Raw genomic sequence first — 22,198 nt, forward strand, 5'->3', positions numbered from 1 at the left:
AGGCCAAGGAGTGGGATAGCTGGGTCAAATGGTGGTTCCATTCCAAGTTTTCTAAGGAATCTCCACACTGCTTTCCAGAGTGGCTGCACTAATTTGCAGCCCCACCAGCAGTGTATGAGTGTACCTTTCTCCCCACATCCTCGCCAACACCTGTTGTTGCTCGTATTCTTGATAATCGCCATTCTAATTGGGGTGAGATGGAATCTTAGGGTGGTTTTGATTTGCATTTCTCTTATTACTAGAGATGTTGAACATTTTTCCATATGTTTGTTGATTGCTTGTAGATCTTCTTCTGTGAAGTGTCTGTTCATTTCCTTAGCCCATTTGTTGACTGGACTGTTTGAATTCTTGGAGTAGAGTTTTTTGAGTTCTTTATAGATTCTGGAGATTAGTGCTCTATCTGAAGTATGATTGGCAAAGATATTCTCCCACTCTGTAGGCTCTTTCTTCGCATTGCTGATAGTTTCCTTTGCTGAGAGAAAGCTTTTTAGTTTGAATCTATCCCAGTGGTTGATTCTAGCTTTTATTTCTTGTGCTATGGGAGTCCTGTTAAGGAAGTCTGGTCCTAGACCAACAAGGTGAAGATGTGGACCTACTTTTTCTTCTATAATCTGCAGGGTCTCTGGTCTGATTCCGAGGTCCTTAATCCATTTTGAGTTTAGTTTCGTGCATGGTGAGAGATATGGGTTTAGTTTCATTCTGTTGCATATGGATTTCCAATTCTCCCAGCACCATTTGTTGAAGAGGCTATCTTTTCTCCATTGCATATTTTTGGCCCCTTTGTCTAGTATGAGAAAATTGTATTTATTTGGGTTTGTGTCCGTGTCCTCTATTCTGTACCATTGATCTACCTTTCTATTTTGGTACCAATACCATGCCGTTTTTGTTACTATTGCTTTGTAGTAGAGTTGAAGATCTGGTATTGCAATACCCCCTGTTTCACTCTTCCTGCTAAGGATTGCTTTAGCTATTCTGGGTTTCTTATTCTTCCAGATGAATTTCATAATTGCCTGCTCTATTTCTGTAAGGTACGTCATTGGGATTTTAATTGGAATTGCATTGAATTTGTATAGCACTTTAGGTAGTATGGCCATTTTGACAATATTAATTCTTCCTATCCAAGAACATGGAAGATCTTTCCATCTTCTAAGGTGTTCTTTAATTTCTTTCTTTAGTGTTGTATAGTTCTCATTGTAGAGGTCTTTCACCTCTTTTGTGAGATTGATTCCCAAGTATTTTATTTTTTTCGAGGCTATTGTGAATGGGGTAGTTTTCCTAATTTCTCTTTCTGAAGATTCATCACTTATGTATAAAAATGCGTTGGATTTATGGGCATTGATCTTGTAACCTGCTACTTTACTGAAATCACTTATGAGTTCTAAGAGTTTTCTGGTGGAATTTCCAGGTTCCTCTAAATATATAATCATGTCATCAGCGAACAGGGATAGTTTGAGTTCTTCTTTTCCAATTCGTATCCCTTTAATTTCTTTGGTTTGTCTAATTGCTCTGGCCAGAGTCTCAAGAACGATGTTGAATAGAAGTGGTGAAAGAGGGCATCCCTGCCTTGTTCCAGTTTTTAGGGGGAATGCTTTCAGTTTTTCATCATTTAGAATGATATTAGCCATGGGCTTAGCATAAATGGCCTTTACAATATTAAGGAATGTTCCCACTATCCCTATTTTTTCTAGTGTTTTGAGCATGAAGGGGTGCTGTATTTTATCAAATGCTTTTTCTGCATCTATTGAAATAATCATGTGATTCTTGACTTTAAGTCTATTAATATGGTGAATTACGTTTATTGATTTCCTGATGTTGAACCAACCTTGCATCCCTGGGATGAAACCCACTTGATCATGGTGCACTATCTTTTTAATATGTTTTTGTATGCGATTTGCTAAAATTTTGTTGAGAATTTTTGCGTCGATGTTCATTAAGGATATTGGTCTGAAATTTTCTTTCCTTGATGAGTCTCTGTCTGGTTTAGGTATCAGGGTGATATTGGCTTCATAGAATGAGTTTGGCAGGGTTCCCTCCTCTTCTATTTTATGGAATACTTTGAGAAGTATTGGAATGAGCTCTTCCTTAAAGGTTTTGTAGAACTCGGCTGAGAACCCATCTGGTCCCGGACTTTTCTTTGTTGGTAGGCTTTTGATGACTTCTTCTATTTCAGTACTTGAAATTGGTCTATTTAAATTGTTTATGTCCTCCTCATTCAGTTTAGGCAATTCATATGTCTCTAGAAACCTGTTGATGTCTTCGAAATTTTCTATTTTGTTGGAGTATAGATTTTCAAAATAGCTTCTAATTATGTTTTGTATTTCCATCCTGTCTGTTGTGATATTTCCTTGTTCATTCCGAATTTTAGTGATTTGGGTTTTCTCTCGTCTTCTCTTTGTTAGTGTGGCTAAAGGTTTATCAATTTTGTTTATTTTTTCGAAGAACCAACTATTTATTTTGTCAATTTTTTGTATTGTTTCTTTTGTTTCAATTTCATTGATTTCAGCTCTGAGTTTAACAATTTCCTGTCTTCTACTACTTTTGGTGCTGTTCTGTTCTTCTTTTTCTAAGGCTTTGAGCTGTAGTGTTAGGTTGTTTATTTGTTGAGTTTTACTTCTTTTATTAAATGCGCTCCATGAAATAAATTTCCCTCTAAGTACTGCTTTCATAGTGTCCCAGAGATTTTGATATGATGTTTCTTTCTTCTCATTTACCTCTAAGAATTTTTTAATTTCCTTCCTAATATCTTCTGTTATCCATTCATCATATAATAGCATATTGTTTAATCTCCAGATGTTGGAATACTTTCTGTGTTTTACTCTTTCATTTATTTCTAACTTCACTCCATTATGATCTGATAGAATACATGCTAGTGTCTCTATCTTCTTGTATTTGCTAACATTAGCTTTGTGGCATAATATATGGTCTATTTTAGAGAAGGATCCATGTGCTGCTGAGAACAAAGTGTATTCACTCTTGGTTGGATGGAATATTCTATAAATGTCCGTTAAGTCTAAATTATTGATTGTGTTGTTGAGATCTATGGTTTCTTTGCTCAATTTTTGTCTGGAAGATCTGTCCAGTGGTGAGAGCGGCGTGTTAAAATCACCTAGTATTATTGTGTTGTGGTCTATTTGGTTTCTGAAATTGAGAAGGATTTGTTTGACATACATAGATGAGCCACTGTTTGGGGCATAGATGTTTATGATTGTTATATCTTGCTGATTTATGCTTCCCTTAAGCAGTATGAAATGACCTTCTTTATCCCTTCTGACTAACTTTGGCTTGAAGTCCACATTATCGGAAATGAGGATGGATACTCCAGCTTTTTTGCTGAGTCCATGTGCATGGTATGTTTTTCCCCATCCTTTCACCTTTAATCTATGGGTATCTTTTTCTATGAGGTGAGTCTCTTGCAGGCAACATATTGTTGGATCTTTCTTTTTAATCCAGTCTGCCAGTCTATGTCTTTTGATTGATGAATTCAGGCCATTAACATTCAGGGTTATTATAGAGAAATGATTTGGTTTCCCGGTCATTTGGTTCATTTTTAAAATTTTGTTTATTTATTTGTTTGACACAACTTGTTTCCTCCTTTATTTGACAATTCCTTTAGGATAATTCCTCCCTTTGCTGATTTGCTTCTTTGTTTTTCATCTCTTCCTCATGGAATATGTTGTTGAGAATGTTCTGTAATGCTGGCTTTCTTTTTGTAAATTCTTTTAGCTTTTGTGTATCATGGAAGGATTTTATTTCATCGTCAAATTTGAAGGTAAGTTTTGCTGGGTATAAGATTCTTGGTTGGCATCCATTTTCTTTCAGGGCTTGAAAAATGTTGTTCCAGGCCCTTCTTGCTTTTAGGGTCTGGATTGAAAAATCTGCTGATATGCGTATTGGTTTCCCCCTGAATGTAATTTGGTTCTTTTCTCTCACAGCCTTTAAAATTCTGTCTTTATTTTGTATGTTAGGTATTTTCATTATAATGTGCCTTGGTGTGGGTCTGTTGTAATTTTGTGTATTTGGAGTCCTGTAAGCCTCTTGAACTTGATTTTCCATTTCATTCTTCAGATTTGGGAAATTTTCTGATATTATTTCATTGAATAGGTTGTTCATTCCTTTGGCTTGTTTCTCTAGGCCTTCCTCAATCCCAATAATTCTTAAATTTGGCCTTTTCATGATATCCCATAGTTCTTGTAGATTCTGTTCATGATTTCTTACCATCTTCTCTGTTTGTTCAGCTTTGTTTTCAAGGTTAAATATTTTGTCTTCAATGTCTGAGGTTCTGTCTTCCAGGTGTTCTATCCTATTGGATATGCTTTCTATGGAGTTCTTAATTTGGTTTATTGTTTCCTTCATGTCAAGGATTTCTGTTTGTTTTTTTTTCAATATCTCTAACTCTTTATTGAAATGATCTTTTGCTTCCTGTATTTGCTCTTTTAACTGTCGATTGGTGCGATCAATCAATGCTTGCATTTGCTCTTTCATCTCATCATTCAATGCTTGTATTTGCTCTTTCATCTCCTCGTTTGCTTCTCTGATCATTTTAATTATGTACATTCTGAACTCCTTTTCTGTCATTTTTTCTGCCATGCTGTCATTGGGTTTTATTGATGTAACATCTAGATTTGTTTGCAGCATTTTCTTTCCTTGTTTTCTCATGTTGTTCAGATATCAGTGGACCGCTGAGATATTGCAGATTTCCTCTGTTGATTTACAATGACCCTGAAGTTTTCTATATATATCCCCTCTTAGCCTTCAGTAGGCTGAAGTCTTGGAGGAGGTTGATAATGCGGTGCTCCACAAGGAAGCTGCCTCTCTAGGAGTGGTGGCCTTCAGGTGGGGTATATTCCCTGCTAGTGGGCAGAGGTGCCTCCACTTGTTGACCAATGGTCATCCAAAGGGGACCTAGGCTGTGGGCTGAGGCAAGGCCTGTTTGGGCCTGTGTCTCTGGTTTTACCGTCCTTGTGGGGAAACCTCACCAGGCAGGGAAGACTCACCCAGTGGGGAGGTCTCGCTGGTCAGTTTCCTCCTAGAGGTTCCCCTCAATTTACAGCTACTGCCTGGGCTGGGCTGCCTTCCTCTGCAAAGTTTCCAGGGGCCCGGCCCTACCTCCTGGGCCTGGGAGCCTCACCCTTCGCAGATGAATCTCCTTAGGCTGCCCCTCCTCAGAGAATTTGCCCATAGGCCTGGAACCTTCGCTCCACCCTAAGCCTGTCTCTGTGCGGCTCTTCCACCCAGAAGCCTCCTAGATCCTGGGACCCTGTTCTGCACCTAATCGCCTGGCTGCGTGGCCCCTCCTCTGAGCAGCCACCTGTGGCCCCGAACAATCGCTCTGAGTCCCAGAGACCTGCCACAGGCCTCTTCCTCCAGACAGCCGCCCAGTATGCCGGTGCGGTCACTAGGAGTCCAAGAAACTCACTTCGTGCCTCCTCCTCCCACCAACCACCCGTAGCCCGGGGCAATCAATCACTCCGAGTCGAAGTGACCCTCCCCGTTCCTCCTCCTTCTCCAGATAACCCCCCGGGTGTTCAGGAGCAGTCCCTCTGAGTGGCTCTGAATCCACGTGACCCGCTGCACGGGTCCTCTGGGCACCGCCCGGAGCTCTGGTGTGGCCCCTCAAGACCAAGCGTCCCACCACGCTTCTCCTCCAGGCAGCCCCCCTGTGTTCAGGAGCTGTCACTTTAAGACCAAACAACTCACCACTTGCCTTCTCCTCTGAGCAGCCGCCTGGAGCGCTAATGCAGTCACTGCGAGTCCAAAGGACCCGCCGCGCTCCTTCTCCTCCTCCTACTCCTCCGGGCAGGCCCCGGGGTTCAGAAGTGGTCAGAGTCCAAACAGCTCGCCACGCAGCCCCTTCTCTGGCAACTGCCTGTAGTTCCCGTGTAGTCACCCGAATCCAAGCGGCCGCTCCTCTTCCTCCTTGTCCTCAGGGCAGGCCCCGGTGTTCAGAAGCGTCGTTCTGATTCCAAACAGCTCGCCGCGCGGCTTCTCCTCTGGCAACCGCCTGCAGCTCTGGTGCAGTCTCTCCGAATCCAAGTGGCCACGCTCCTCTCCTCCTCCTCAGGGCAGGCCCCGGTGTCCTGAGTCCACACAGTTCTCCCCGCCACTCCTCCCCCGGGCAGCCGCCGGAGGCCCAGTGGCTGCTCCGAGTCCCAGCGCTGTGCCGAGCGGCCTCCTCTATGGCGCTCCAGCAGGGGGAGGGGCGTCTCGCCGGCAGTTCTACTTCACAAAGTTTCCTGCGTTCCGGGACCCCCGTCCCATCCGGGATGCCCCCCCAGGGGGTGAGAGTCACCCGGCTACTTTGAGTTGGTCCCAAGCGTCTCAATATCTCCTCTCTTGAATCCTGAGTTCTGGAGCAACACGTAATGCAGCCACCCTCTAGGCCGCCATCTTGCGTGATTCCTCGTCCTTTAGTTTTTTGAGATTGGCTTATCTCACTTAGCATGATATTCTCCAATTTCATCCATTTGCCTGCAAATGCCATAGTTTTATCATTCTTTATGGCGGAGTAATATTCCATTGTATATATATGCCACAGTTTCTTTATCCATTCATCATTGAAGGGAATCTAGGTTGGTTCCACAATCTGGCTATGGTGAATTGAGCAGCAATGAACATTGATGTGGCTGTATCTCTGTAGTATGCTGATTTTAAGTCCTTTGGATATAGGCCAAGGAGTGGGATAGCTGGGTCAAATGGTGGTTCCATTCCAAGCTTTCTGAGGAATCTCCATACTGCTTTCCAGAGTGGCTGCACTAATTTGCAACCCCACCAGCAATGTATGAGTGTACCTTTTTCCCCACATCCTCGCCAACACCTATTGTTGCTTGTGTTCTTGATAATCGCCATTCTAATTGGGGTGAGATGAAATCTTAGGGTAGTTTTGATTTGCAGTTCTCTTATTACTAGAGATGTTGAACATTTTTTCATATGTCTGTTGATTGCTTGTACATCTTCTTCTGTGAAGTGTCTGTTCAATTCCTTAGCCCATTTGTTGATTGGATTATTTGTATTCTTGGTGTAGAGTTTTTGGAATTCTTTATAGATTCTGGAAATTAGTGCTCTATCTGAAGTATGAGTGGCAAAGATATTCTCCCACCCTGTAGGCTCTCTCTTCACGTTACTGATAGTTTCCTTTGCTGAGAGAAAGCTTTTTAGTTTGAATCTATCCCAGTTGTTGATTCTTGCTTTTATTTCTTGTGCTATGGGAGTCCTGTTAAGGAAGTCTGATCCTAAGCCAACAAGTTGAAGATTTGGACCTACTTTTTCTTGTATAAGATGCAGGGTCTCTGGTCTGATTCCGAGGTCCTTGATCCATTTTGAGTTGAGTTTTGTACAGGGTGAGAGATAGGGATTGAGTTTCATTCTGTTGCATATGGATTTCCAGTTTTCCCAGCACCATTTGTTGAAGAGGCTGTCTTTTCTCCATTGCATATTTTTGGCCCCTTTGTCTAGTATGAGAAAATTGTATTTGGGTTTGTGTCCATTTCCTCTATTCTGTACCATTGATCTACCTGTCTATTTTGGTACCAATACCATACCGTTTTTGTTACTATCGCTTTGTAGTAGAGTTGAAGATCTGGTATTGCAATACCCCCTGCTTCGCTCCTTCTACTCAGAATTGCTTTAGCTATTCTGGGTTTCTTATTCTTCCAGATGAATTTCATAATTGCTTGCTCTATTTCTGTGAGGTACATCATTGGGATTTTAATTGGAATTGCATTGAATCTGTATAGCACTTTAGGTAGTATGGCCATTTTGACAATATTAATTCTGCTTATCCAAGAACATGGGAGATCTTTCCATCTTCTAAGGTTTTCTTTAATTTCTTTAGAGTTCTGTAGTTCTCATTGTAGAGGTCTTTCACCTCTTTTGTGAGATTGATTCCCAAATATTTTATTTTTTTCGATGCTATGGTGAATGGGATAGTTTTCCTAACTTCTCTTTCTGAAGATTCATCACTTATGGATAAAAATGCATTGAATTTATGAGCATTGATTTTGTAACCTGCTACTTTACTGAATTCACTTATGAGTTCTAAAAGTTTTCTGGTGGAATTTCCAGGTTCCTCTAAATATATAATCATGTCATCAGTGAACAGGGATAGTTTGAGTTCTTCTTTTCCAGTTTGTATCCCTTTAATTTCTTTGGTCTCTCTAATTGCTCTAGGTAGAGTTTTAGGGATGATGTTGAATAGAAGTGGTGAAAGAGGACATCCCTGCCTTGTTCCAGTTTTTAGGGAGAATGCTTTCAGTTTTTCACCATTTAGAATGATATTGGCCATGGGCTTAACGTAGATGGCCTTTACAATGTGAAGGAATGTTCCTACTCTCCCAGTTTTTTCTAGTGTTTTGAGCATGAAGGGATGCTGTATTTTATTGAATGCTTTTTCTGTATCTATCGTAATAATCATGTGATTCTTCACTTTAAGTCTGTTGATATGGTGAGTGACATTGATCTCCGGATGTTGAACCAACCTTGCGTCCCTGGGATAAAACCCACTTGATCGTGGTGCACTATCTTTTTAATATATTTTTGTATGCTATTTGCTAAAATTTTGTTGAGAATTTTTGCGTCGATGTTCATTAAGGATATTGGCCTGAAATTTTCCTTCCTCGACGTGTCTGTCTGGTTTAGGTATCAGGGTGATACTGGCTTCATAGAATGAGTTTGGGAGGGTTCCCTCCTCTTCTATTTTATGGAATACTTTGAGAAGTATTGGAATGAGCTCTTCTTTAAAGGTTTTGTAGAACTCGGCTGAGAACCCATATGGTCCCAGACTTTTCTTTGTTGGTAGGCTTTTGATGACCTCTTCTATTTCATTGCTTGAAATTGATTTATTTAAGTTGTGAATGTCCTCCTCCTTCAGTTTAGGTAATTCATATGTCTCTAGAAACTTGTTGATGTCTTCGAGGTTTTGTGTTTTGTTGGAGTATAGATTTTCAAAATAGCTTCTGATTATGTTTTGTATTTCACTGGTGTCTGTTGTGATATTTCCTTGTTCATTCCGAATTTTAATAATTCGAGTTTTCTCCCTCTTTCTCTTTGTTAGTGTGGCTAAGGGTTTATCAATTTTGTTTATTTTTTCAAAGAACCAACTGTTTATTTTGTTAATTTTTTCGATTGTTTCTTTTGTTTCAATTTCATTGATTTTGGCTCTGATTTTAACTATTTCCTGTCTTCTACTACTTTTGGTGTTGGTCTGCTCTTTTTCTAGGGCTTTGAGATGTAGTGTTAAGTAATTTATTTGTTGCTCTCTACTTCTTTTGTGGAATGCGCCCCATGAAATAAATCTTCCTCTCAGTGCTGCTTTCATAGTGTCCCAGAGATTTTGGTATGATGTGTCTTTGTTCTCGTTTACTTCTAAGAATTTTTTTATTTCCCTTCTGATGTCTTCTGTTATCCATTCATCATATAATAGTATATTATTTAATCTCCAAGTATTGGAGAAGTTTCTGTTTTTTATTCTGTCATTTATTTCTAATTTCAACCCATTATGATCTGATAGAATACAAGGTAGTATCTCTGCCTTCTTGTCTTTGCTAACAGTAGCTTTGTGGCATAAAATATGGTCTATTTTAGAGAAGGATCCATGTGCTGCTGAGAAGAAAGTGTATTCGTTCTTTGTTGGATGGTATATTCTATATAAGGCAGTTAAGTCTAAATTGTTGATTGTGTTATTGAGATCTATGGTTTCTTTATTCAGTTTTTGTTTGGAGGATCTGTCCAGTGGTGAGAGAGGTGTGTTAAAATCGCCTAGTATTATTGTGTTGTGGTCTATTTGATTTCTGGAATTGAGAAGGATTTGTTTAACGTACATGGATGAGCCAATGTTCGGGGCATAGATATTTGTGATTGTTATGTCTTGCTGATTTATGCTTCCCTTAAGCAGTATGTAATGTCCTTCTTTATCCCTTCTGACTAGTTTTGGTTTGAAGCCCACATTATCTGAGATGAGGATGGATACTCCAGCTTTTTTGCTGTGTCCGTGTGCATGGTATGTTTTGTCCCATCCTTTCACCTTTATTCTATAGGTGTCTCTTCCTATGAGATGAGTCTCTTGCAGGCAGCAAATTATTGGATTTTTCTTTTTAATCCATTCTGCCAGTCTATGTCTTTTGATTGATGAGTTCAGGTCATTAACATTCAGGGTTATTATTGTGATTTGATTTGTATTCCCAGTCATTTGACTCATTTTTGTTTTTTGACATGGTTTGGTTTCCCCTTTATTTGGCTATTCCTTTAGGCTAGTTCCTCCCGTTGCTGATTTGCATCGTTGTTTTTCATCTCTTCCTCATGGAATATTTTGCTGAGAATGTTCTGCAATGCCGGCTTTCTTTTTGTAAATTCCTTTAGCTTTTGTTTATCATGGAAGGATCTTATTTCATCGTCAAATCTGAAAGTACGTTTTGCTGGATATAAGATTCTTGGTTGGCATCCGTTTTCTTTCAGGGCTTGGTAAATGTTGTTCCAGGCCCTTCTAGGTTTTAGGGTCTGGATTGAAAAATCTGCTGATATTCTTATTGGTTTCTCCGTGAATGTAATTTGATTCTTTTCTCTCGCGGCCTTTAAAATTCTGTCTTTATTTTGTTTGTTAGGTATTTTCATAATAATGTACCTTGGTGTGGGTCTGTTGTAATTTTGTATATTTGGAGTCCTATAAGCCTCTTGTACTTGGTTTTCCTTTTCAATCTTCAGATTTGGGAAATTTTCTGATATTATTTCATTGAATAGATTGTTCATTCCTTTGGTGTGTTTCTCTAGGCCTTCCTCAATCCCAATCATTCTTAAATTTGGCCTTTTCATGATATCCCATAGTTCTTGTAGATTCTGTTCATGATTTCTTACCATCTTCTCTGTTTGTTCAACTTTGTTTTCAAGGTTAAATATTTTGTCTTCCATGTCTGAGGTTCTGTCTTCCAGGTGTTCTATCCTATTGGCTATGCTTTCTATGTAGTTTTTAACTTTGTTTATTGTTTCCTTCATTTGAAGGATTTCTGTTTTTTTTTTTTTTCCAGTATCTCAAACTCTTTATTGAAATGATCTCTTCCTTTCCGTATTTGCTCTTTTAACTCTTGATTGGTGTGATCATTTAATGCCTGCATTTGCTCTTTCATCTCCTCGTTTGCTTTCCTGATTGTTTTAAGTATGTACATCCTGAACTCCCTTTCTGACATTTCTTCTGCTGTGCTGTCATTGGGTTTTATTGATATAGTGTCTAGGTTTGTTTGGGACATTTTCTTCCCTTGTTTTCTCATATTGGTCAGATATCAGTGGGACTCTGAGATATTGCTGATTTCCTCTATTGGCTTATAGTGTCCCTGTAGATTTCCATTATATCCCCTCCCAGCCTTCAGTAGCCTGAGTCTTGGAGGAACTTGATAATGCAGTGCTTCCGCAGAAAGCTGCCCCTAGCCCGCTATTGGTTCCATGATTTGCAGCTGGCTCTGTGGGGAAAGGCTCTCAGTGGGCTGTCTGTTCTGAGAAGCTGGCTGTGGAAGGAGCTTGCTGCTGGAGGGATCAGGGCTGCTTGCAGAAGTCTCTCGCTGCCCTTCCCTGCCCTGGTCCCAGAGGTTGACTGTGGGCCGGAGCTTGCCGCTGGCTCTGTGCAGATAGGTTCTCACTGGGTGGCCTGCTCTGAGAAGCTGGCCGTGGAAGGAGCCCACCGGCAGAGGGAGCAGGGCTGCCTGGGGAAGACTAGCTGCCCTGCCCTGCCCTGCTCTGAGAAGCCGCCCCTGTCCAGGCCTGCCGCCCGAGGCGAGCTTCACCTGTTGGGGGAGACTTACGCCGTGGCTGTATGTCAGTCCGATTCTCTGAATGCCTCCCCTTCTTGAATTCTGGGTTCTGGAGCGACAGGAGATGCAGTCACCCTCTAGTCCGCTGTGTTGGATCGCCCCAAAGGGATTTTTATGTAGGAAATAAAGAGTATAAGTACACTTCTCAGAATTTAAAGGTTAAAAAAAAAAACCGAAGAATTTTTGGAAATTGGATACATTGTTTTATAGTGCACCTTGCAGTGGAACACTTCTAAACTGTTAAAATGGTTAGTTGATATGGCTGATGATAGTGTTTAGCTCATCTAGCTAATAGAGGTATTCTGAGAGGAAAGGGAAAGAACAACTTGAAATCTCCCCAACCTTAAAGTCACAAGACAATTATACATCCTGAGCAAACAAACTAAAACATGTCTTTATTTTGAGCAGGTAGTAGTAAAGCAACATAACCAATTTGATACTGTTAATTTAACAGAATTTCAACAAATTGAGTTTAATCTAATTGGCTTCTATTAGCATTTCATGAATCTTGTAGCATCCTATTTATGAAATAGAACACCCCACAGAGTTGAGCCAAAGGAGCTGGGTTTATAGGCAGAAAAGGGCTGAATAAGGACCAAAAAGTAGAGTCGGTCTTTCAGAGTTGCTTGCTTTGAAAATTTTAAACCAGTGGGAAGTTCTTCATGTTGGTTTCGGGTAGACTGGGTTCCTCCTGTTGGATGCTGTAAATCTCTTCTGTTGGGTGTTTTTTCGATTTTTGTTCTGTTTTGAAAATGGGACTGTTTAAAGTTCACTTAACATGAGTGATTTCATTCTGTTGTGGTCTGGTCCTTTAGGCCTACTGCAGGATCTTGGTACAAAACAATGAGCTGTAAATTTTAGTTAACAATTTCAAAACAAACATTTTAAAATGGAATGTGGTATTAATTAGTAACAATTTACTTGTCTTTCTCTGTAGCTAATGCTCTTAAATGTTGTGATAGTTGAACTATATAGCTTCCTGATTGAAAGTTGATTATCTTAGGACCTAAAAATGCGTGGAATTATTCCATTTTGGAAGATGTAGCTCTTTTTTACTCAATTTGCCCATTAGGTTGCTGTAGTTTGAACCTGTAAAGAAGTAATGGGGAGTAGTCAGTATACTCTGGAGTGGGTATGATAAAAACCAAAGTTGCCTTAGTATCACAATAAAATACAAAAAACTGTGTAATTAAAACCTATATAAAATTACTGGTTTGGACTCAGTGTATTTTTACTTTAAAATAAAGAAGTTAACTCACGAAAGGGAAAATAGGGTAGATTGGAAAGATTGTTAGCTAAGTTAGGCAGGGCATGGTGGCGCACACCTGTAATCTCAGTGGCTTGGGAGGGCGATTATGACAGGATGATCTCAAGTTTGAGACCCCTTTTAGCAAGGCCCTAAGCAGCTTAGTGAGACCCTGTCTCAAAATTTAAAAAAAGGTAAAGGGTTGTGGTTGTACCTCAGTGGTTAAGAGCACCTGGGTTCAATCTCTGGTAGCAAAAAAAAAAAAAAAAAAAAAATAGTCAGACTGATGTCTAGTCCTGGCTTTGTCGTTATTATGGACCATTTTCCAGTTCTCATATGGCAACTGGGTATTTTCAGTGGTTCTGAAAATTCACAGATAATCTTCACTTTTGTTCAGCTCTTTACTCATCACTCCCTCTTAATTTTCTCACTACCATTTTAGAGTTAACCATTTTGGTTATATTTTGTTACTTTACAAATATTAGTTCATGTTAGACTAAGTAGAGATTATGAAAAGTTGTGATTTAGGATAAATCCATAGATGTGTTGAGCTGTGGATATTTGTTATTCAGAACCAAATTTATTCACCAACTATGCAGTTTCCTCTGCCTAAGAGTCATGAAAATACATGATTTAATATGTGCCTTGGTGAAATTTATTGTCATATGGGGCCATTCATAAATGGCCGAAGTTTTAAATTAGGAATACCCAAGATCTACTGATCATTTGTTTCTCTGATACTTGACAGTGCCTCTGGGCATTTAGGAAAGGGTCTCTAAAATATTAATGTTTTCAAAGGAAAGACACTTCTTTATCTGATTTTTTTTTTCATTTATTCAAACAGTATTTATTGATTATGTATTGTGTGCCAGGTTTATGTGACAGATCAACCTGGACATGATTATATCCCTCCTAGAGATCTCTGTTTATGGAAATTAGGAAATTAGTTTTTGTATGTAATAAACTTCCAATTACAAGTGATCATGCCCTGCCCCTTCCCGCTTGGTACTGGCGATTCCCAGCAGTGCTTAAGCACTGAACTACATCCCCAGCCCTTTTCATTTTTTATTTTGAGATAGGGTCTTACTAAGTTATTTAGGGCCTTGCTAAGTTGCTGAGTCTGGCCTCAGAGTTGCCATTCTCCTGTCTTAACCTCTTGAATCTTTGGGATTACAGGCATGTACCACCATGCCTGGCTTGTGATCATGTTTTGAAATACTGATAATACTTCTTATTGAACCTAAATAATTTGTGAAATTAACATGTATGTGTGGGCATTACAAATAGTTTAAAAATATATTTCTGAAATAAGAATACATAAAAATGCAAAAATTAGATCTACATTCCACCATACATAATAATATATATAGTTTTGGTTTAAATGGATACCTAATGTTTACCTAATCATGACTGTATTAATATTGTTTTTGGTTAACTAATTAATGTATGTTAACTTTTTAATTTCTTGGAATTATTTTTCTTGGAGTTAGTAATTACCTTGTACTTCCATCTTTATTTACTTTTCTGTTTGTCATTGCTTTAATCAGCTACTCCCAATGTTATGTACGATCCTTTTAGTACATTCAGTATGTGTATTAGGTATCCTGTTCAGTTTTATCTTTATGAAATCTTTTCTGTGATTTTTCTATTTGGACTGGCTCTACAAATCCCTTCTGATCTTATTTTATCATCATCCCTTGCCTCTTTCTTTTGTTACGCTGTTTTCCTGTGTTCCATTTGTTGATTTATCTCATGTATTGGTGGAGTGTATCTTTGTGTAGTTATTTAGAGAAGATAGTCTGTTAGGACTTTTTTTTTTCTTTTTTATATTGAGAATTGAACCCAAGGTCAGTTTACCACTGAGCTACATCCCCAGCCCTTCTTATTTTTTATTTTGAGACACGTTCTTGCAAAGTTGCTGAGGGAATCCCATGAATGGCTGAGACTGGTCTTGAACTTCTATCTTGCCTCATTCTGTGAGTCACTGAGATTACAGGCATACACCACTATTCCTGGTTTAGGATCTCTTTTTTTTTTTTTTTTGGTGGGGGGGGGGCGGGTGCTGGGGATCGAACCCATTGCCTTGTGCTTACAAGGCAAGCACTCTACTGACTGAGCTATCTCCCCAGCCCCCAGGATCTTTCGTTTTAAAGTTGTAGACAGACACAATACTCTTAATTAATTAATTTATTTATTTAATGTGGAGCTGAGGATCGAACCCAGTACCTCAGACATGCTAGGCAAGTGCTCTACCATTGAGCTATAACCCCAGCCCCAGGATTATTATTATTTTATGTCTTGTTAATCTAACAATGTCCTTTACACTACCCTCAAACTCAACTGAGACATGATTGGATACTGGATATAGAGTTTTGGAGTAGAGATTGGAAATTACTTTTCTTCAGAATTTTCCAGGTATTGATAGGCGTTTTCCAGATTCTGATATTACTTTTAAAAAGTAATATGACGTTCTCCTTTTTGTTGTTTTATTTGAAAGAAGATGGAGAATCTTTTCTTGTGTCTGCTTTGGAAATGTCACAATATTTCTAAGATTCATTCTTCTGCATTATTTATTCATTCTTCTTTTCTGAAATGTTGTAATGGAATAGTGAGCCATTGTGTCCCCCTTCTTTTTTCTACTTTATTCTTTTTATTCTAGTTATTTGGAAAATTTTTCCACTTCATTTTTTAAATCTTCTGTTGTGGTTTTCATTTTTTAAATCAACATTTAATTTCCTAAAACCCCTTTTTGTTCTCCAAAATAGTCGTTTTTTGATAATGACTTTTCTGGTTTTTCTGTTATGGTGTTTTTCTCATACTTCATAGAAAATATTAATAGTTTTCTTCATTTGTTTTCCTTCTTTCCTTAAAGTCTTTGTTTTCTTCCAGTTACATTTTTTTCTATGCACAGTTTTAGTTTCTCTGTTTAAAATATTTAATGTATTTCTCACATGAATTATCTGGTAATTCTGTCTTCATATTTAATAGGGTAACGATAATAAAGCAAATTGGGAATGCTAAGCATGTGGGTGAGGTTTATAAACTTAATGTTTGAAATCAAGCCATTTCCTTGAAATACCTGATTTTTTTGTTCTAAAAATCTTTAATTTTTATATGACAAGTTCATAAAGAATACTTTATAAAAAGAGGAATCATGGTGAAACTTGCTTAAAACAAATATTATGAAATTTGTTCAGGGATGCATAGTATATATAAAAATGAGTTTTACCTTTCTTTAACAGTGTTGCTTGCTCATATATCACACACATATTAAATCCATAAAATACAAAAGTTTAATCTGTATCTGCTGGTTGATTTAATTTTTCAGTTAAAGATAAAATCAAAACCCTTGAAATTATACTTTTCATCGTAAAAAAACCAAATAGTCATAATTCTAAAATACCATTAGTATAACAAATATTCTCACAGACTATAATGATTCATGTTAAATATCAGTGTACCCAATCTGGGTGCTGTCATTGAAATCAATTACAAATGTTTATTCTGAAAGATGTTGCTGTGAGGTTGGTAGACTGAAATATTGATTCTCGTTATTTTTAAATATTAAACTTAATGGAATATCTTGAAAGTAGGTTGAATTATAACCTGTTGATAGTTTATAATATTCCTGAAAAATAATTTTGAATGACAAAGCTGTGGTTTTAATATAATTAGGAACTTGAAAATCATCTTCCTTTAGTGCTTTCAACTGTCACATGGTCATAAATTGAAGACTCAACAATTTCAAATAATCATGGATACTTTTTAGGCAGAATCTCATGTGTCAGTACTTTTAATATTGTATATATCAAATTATAACAAATGACTACTATAATAAGATGCAGCCCCTCTGATTCATGAAAAGCACACTATCTTACAGCAAACCGAGTTTATATTCCACCATCAAATGTGGTTTGCCCATTAGTTCACTTTGAGATGAATCATTAAGAATATCTTCAAATCCAATAGTCTCATCATTACCATTCAAAATATCCAGAGAAGGATTTGAGCTTGAAAGAAATGGAAGATGCTGAACCTCCTCCTGCACTGCCTTAAATTCCATTTGTAGTTTTAGAGGATCAAATAGGCCTTGAATGTTTCTTAGTGTAGAAAAATTCGTTTTATCTTGGTTGAGCTGTACATTTTTTTCTGATAATTCAAGAGGATGACTGGGCAAAAGTTCATTTTTCACACAAGAAAAACCTTTCCAAAGAAGATCATGACTTTCAAAAGCCCACTTGCTGAAAGTTCTGAAACTGGAATACTGTCTTTTAGTTGAGATCCAAGTCCTCTGGCATTCATTTTCACACTGCTCAGGGAACACCTACCTACTCAGCCCCATTACCTTCAGCTGGCCCTGCCGCTTACTTCCGCTTCCGGCCCTCCCCCCATGTTTTTGTATTTAGCTCTTTTAGCTTAAACTGGTCAGATTTCCCAGAGATTTCTTGCTTGGCTTTTCAAGATTCTGCTATTGAAGAAAGAAGACTGGGAGTGGAGGGAGGGGCTTGTCCTAGACACATTTCATTATGAAAACTTTGACCCAGTCCTCCTCTTTCAGTTGTAATCTCTTCCTTTGACCTGATTTAATAGGCTTCTGAAATCAGAGAACTGCTGTTAACCTTCTAAGATGTAAATTTCTACCAAAATCAGAGAAGTGTTGCTAGGCTAAAGTAAGGAAGAGATTAGTGAGTCTGGCTGCTGCTAACGCAAACTGCAGTGAGTTTTCACCCACAATTAATTTTTGAACTTTCTGGGACTTCTGTTATAAATTGAGTAGTTTTACAGTTTGCCCCATCCACAGTATTAGATTTAATTCATTAAGCCAGCTATCACTATTATTGCAGTTATTTGAATATGGTCAATTCTGTCCATTTTCCAATCTGTCACATCTTGGAATCCTCATCATTTAACATGTTAATAATTATTGTTAACTTAGTTCTATGTTCATTTCACAGTCTGTGTTTTATATCATCTGAGTATTTTGAGTAAAGCATAAAATAGAGACAGTGGAATATAGTAGAAGTTTTTCCATTTTATTTTAGTTTTTAGTTAATATTGTTGAGTTACGGTTGTTTATCCAGCTGTGAGTATCCAGTGATACTTTATTTTAATGAAAGCTTACATTTTATCACTTTACTCCTTACAATATTTTCAGAATCTTTCGCCACAAATTTTACTCTTAAAAAAAAACCTAGTATATAATTCACAATAGCCTACTTAAAAAGAAGAAATGTATTAATAGTGAAAATTTAGCATCTGTTGTAGTAAAATTAAATTTACTCTTGAATAACCTTTTTCTTAATGTTTTTAGGCTTCCATGCAAGTAATGGTTTTTGGACTTTTGATAGGATCAATATTAATAGGTCACTAGGAGCCTTTAAAACTTGTCTGTTTCTTTTATGTGCATTTTCTAGAAAATATTTTTTTCAGTTGGGCATGGTGGCACATGCCTGCAGTTTTAGTTACTCAAGAGGCTGTGGCAGGGAGGATGATCAATTTGAGGCCTGCCTGGGCAATTTAGTGAGACCCTGACTCAAAATAAAATAAAATAAAATGGACTGGGGGTATACCTCAGTGGTAGAGTACTTGCCTAACAGGTGCAAGACCCTGGGTTCCATCGCTAGTATCAGAAAAGAAAAAGAAAAACATCTCCTGTTTCCAAAAAAAATACATTTTAGAAATTATTTTTATTTCCTCTGCTGTTTTTAAACATAGTGAAAGTGCATGCCTAATTCAGGCCTTTGATTGTTTAGATTTTGTAGACAAAATCCAATTTAGAAAGTGTCTAGGTATTCCCTTGCTGTCTTCTTTTCTCATTTCAATTTCATTTACTTTTTAACTATGTTTCTTTACCTTTTCCAGTTTTCTACTCATTTCTCCTTGGTGGAGAAGATGGATGCAAAGCAGGAGGTGTGAGTAGTTCTTTATTCTCTCTGCATCTGTTAATATTGCATCATCTTTCCCATGTAATATTCTTGTTTCTTCTTAGTTCATCCTCTTACATTTATGCAGCCAGTGGATCTGTATGGTTTTACCTTGTGTGATTTATGAAATTTAGTTTATTCTGACAATATTCTTAGAAGATTTATATTAATTTGTAAGCATTCTTTTTTACATTTCCCTCCTTCCATCATTTATATGTCCTTTTAAAAATCTGATATCAGAAAACTGTTACCCATATTGTGTCATTCACTCATCCTTTTCATTTCTTTAGTCCACCAATATTTAATAAGTTCCAAATAAATCACACCAGAAAATCAATTTCATTGATAATATCTCAGTTTTATTATTAGGGTTCATATTTTATAGGGAATATCACCTCCCGTTTCCTGTTAGAATTATTCACATCTGTATAATTAAAATCTATAACTTTGGCTTTGTTATTTCCTATCCATATTATAAACGAGTGTTTCCTTTTGGAGATGTGTGTGGTATAAAAGTAGACTCAGGCTTGAGTACTGGATCCTACCATATGTTGACTATGTAATATTGGATTAAACATATAATCTTTCTGGGTCATAGAGCTCTCTCTGTAAAAAATACTTATTTATTGGATTGAACTGAGAAGTTCATGATAAAAATGATGAAATGAGAAAATGTAAATACATGTATTTTTATAACTTAAATTTGAAAAGTTGTATGATGGTAATATTTGTATAAGAATTACTATCCTTATATAAGGATTGTTTATTTTTGCAGCCTGTTTGCTCTTGAAAGCAAGAACTAACTGTATCATAGTGATCCTTACAAAGTGTTACTGTTAAATAACAAGGACTCTGTTTTTTTTTTGGAAGGGGAAAACCATATTTAGCCAGCTGTCTAAGTTGAGTAGTTAAAGCTGGGAGTCTATGGAGGCCATGGTTATAGAGTTGGCAGGACCCAGTAACAAGTTAGGAAGAAAGTTGACAGTAACAAGTTAGAAAGAAAGAGAAAGTTCTCCATAGGGGTTTTCCTCTAAGTCCTGATCTAAGCCTATGTGCTTTAAGAAGTTGCCCAAATGTGTAAGAAAGAAAGAACTCAAAGGATAATAGAGGAATATTCCCAAAGCTCACTTGAGTTTGGAATAGTTCTTGTTCCCAGTAGTCATTGTGATTAACCTTATAATTTACAGGACATTGAGAGAGTACTTAGAAGAGTTTATAATGAGAAGAAAAAATTAGCACTAGACTAAAATTTGCTCAAGTTACATCTAAAAAGTCTTGAAAATGTGACTCAAAAGGATCAAACCGTTTCTAAGCAACTTGACTGCTTCTCAGGGGAAAGGAAAGGGGGGGAAAAAAAAAACCCCAAAAAAGTAAAAAGATTTGTAACATTAAGGTAAAAATTACCAAGCAACTACAGAAGCAGGAAAATAACCCCATAATGGGGAGAGGCAGGATCTGATACCCCCCCAAAAAAAAACAAAACAAAACAAAACAAAAAAAAAACAACCCAGAAGAACATAAATGATAGAATTAGTAGACATGGACATTAAACAGAGAGTGACTATATTCTCCATGTTCCAAAAAGTTAAAAGAAGGACTGAACTTTGGAAGTCAAGATCTATAAAGATATTTTTAAAACATCAATTGAAATTGAAATTCTGGAGAGGAAAACTATAATGTATGAGGAATAAAAGCCACATTGGATGGAATTCAGAACACATAAGGGTAGAGTAGTTCCCCATTATCTATAGGATATATGTTCCAAGACTTCCAGTAGATATCTGAAAACAGAGATAGTACCCAACTCTGTAGTCAAGTAATGTCATGCCATGACCGTCTGTTAACCTAGATGGCTACTAATGGATGGGTAGCATATACAGGGTGGAAACACTGGATGAAGGGATAGTTCATGATGGAAAGGGATGATGCAGAGTTTCATCATAATACTCAAAATGGTATGAAATTAAAACTTTTGAGTTAACTTCTGGAATTTTCTATGTAATATTTTTGAACCACAGTTGACCATAGGTAACTGTGAAACCACGGAAAGTGAACCTGCACTTGGGGAGCACAGCTGTTTGTTGACTTAAATAAAATATATTTTAAAGTCAATTTCACTCATTTCTTTTTTTTTTTTATGTGACTAGTAGAACATAATTATATAAATTAAAATACAATTCTAAAAAATATTCAGTTAATACAAAAGAAGGCAGAAAGGAACAGTGAAAAAAGAGGCAAAGAACACTTAATTAAATTGATAGATTAAGCCACACTAATAATTACACTATTACCATTTAGTGTAATTACTGTTAGTCTTGAACTATACAGTTAAACATGCTAAAATCTCCAGATCTGGCAGAGATTGTCAGAGTTGATTTTTTTAAAAAAGTAAGGTCCAACTGTATGTGGTTCATCAGAAATTCACCAGATTTAAAGTGAATGATACAATGCACTAATAAAAAAATGAGAAAAAGTTACACTGAATAAATGGAAACATATATAACCAGGTAAAATAATAGGGGGCTAGGGTTGTGACTCACCTACCACGCATAAGGCCCTGGATTCGATCCAGAGAAATAACATAAAAATAGAGGTATTGTGTTCACCTACAACTAAAAAAAAAAAAAAAAAAAATTAAAAAAATAATAATAGGCACATATGTACTATGGCTATAAAATACTCAAGAAAATATCAGAGAAAAGTGGAACAGTTTAAGATTGACATAACAATCACATATATATGCATCTAATAGCACAGCTTCAAAATGCATGAAGCAAGATTTTATAGTTGAAGACTTTTTAACACCACCCCTTTTCAGGAGTTGCTAAAACAAACCATAACAAATGAGCAAAGATGTTGAGGATTTGAAAAATCTTGTCACTCACTTTGATTTATTTGATATTGTCTTAGTTCTTCTAGTTGCTATCAAAATACCTTAAAACTGAAATAGCTTATATACAACAGATTTACTTGTCAAAATTATGGATCAAGATCTGGTGTCTGATGAAGGCCCACTTTCTAGTTTATAGCTAGCATCTTTCTGGAATGTTATCATGTGATTGAAGAAGCCAGGAAACCCTCTGAGGCCTTTTTTAAAATAAGGACAGTAATCTTCATTTATGGGGTTCTGCCTTTAGTTGTCAATCATCTCCCAAAGTCCCCCATCTCCTAATACCTTTATAATAGTGATTAAATTTCAACATTTTCAGTTTTACAGGGATACAAACATTCAGAGC

General features: G+C 37.3%; 1 protein-coding gene and 1 pseudogene across 11 annotated transcripts in view; one reads left to right on the plus strand and one right to left on the minus strand.

Moving 5' to 3' along the window:
- Positions 1–22,198, plus strand: part of JMJD1C (jumonji domain containing 1C) — a 355,043-nt gene that overhangs the window by 100,669 nt on the left and 232,176 nt on the right. For 5 of the 10 annotated variants that reach the window (XM_079136380.1, XM_079136379.1, XM_079136372.1 and 2 more), the window contains one exon: positions 18,901–18,948. The exons of 3 other annotated variants lie outside the window; for them this stretch is intronic. In XM_079136380.1, coding sequence (XP_078992506.1) covers positions 18,931–18,948 — 18 coding nt within the window. In that variant the 5' untranslated portion in view covers positions 18,901–18,930. Of the gene's footprint in view, positions 1–18,900; positions 18,951–22,198 lie in introns of those variants that run through there. 2 more of the 10 variants (XM_079136377.1, XM_079136373.1) reach the window with 2 other exon arrangements.
- Positions 16,801–18,893, minus strand: LOC306659097 (proteasome maturation protein-like; annotated as a pseudogene). Its single transcript has one exon. The product of its transcript is annotated as a proteasome maturation protein-like (transcript).

The sequence above is a fragment of the Sciurus vulgaris genome (assembly GCF_902686455.1).
Source record: "Sciurus vulgaris genome assembly, chromosome: 4".
In the NCBI taxonomy this organism is placed as follows: Eukaryota; Metazoa; Chordata; class Mammalia; order Rodentia; family Sciuridae; genus Sciurus; species Sciurus vulgaris.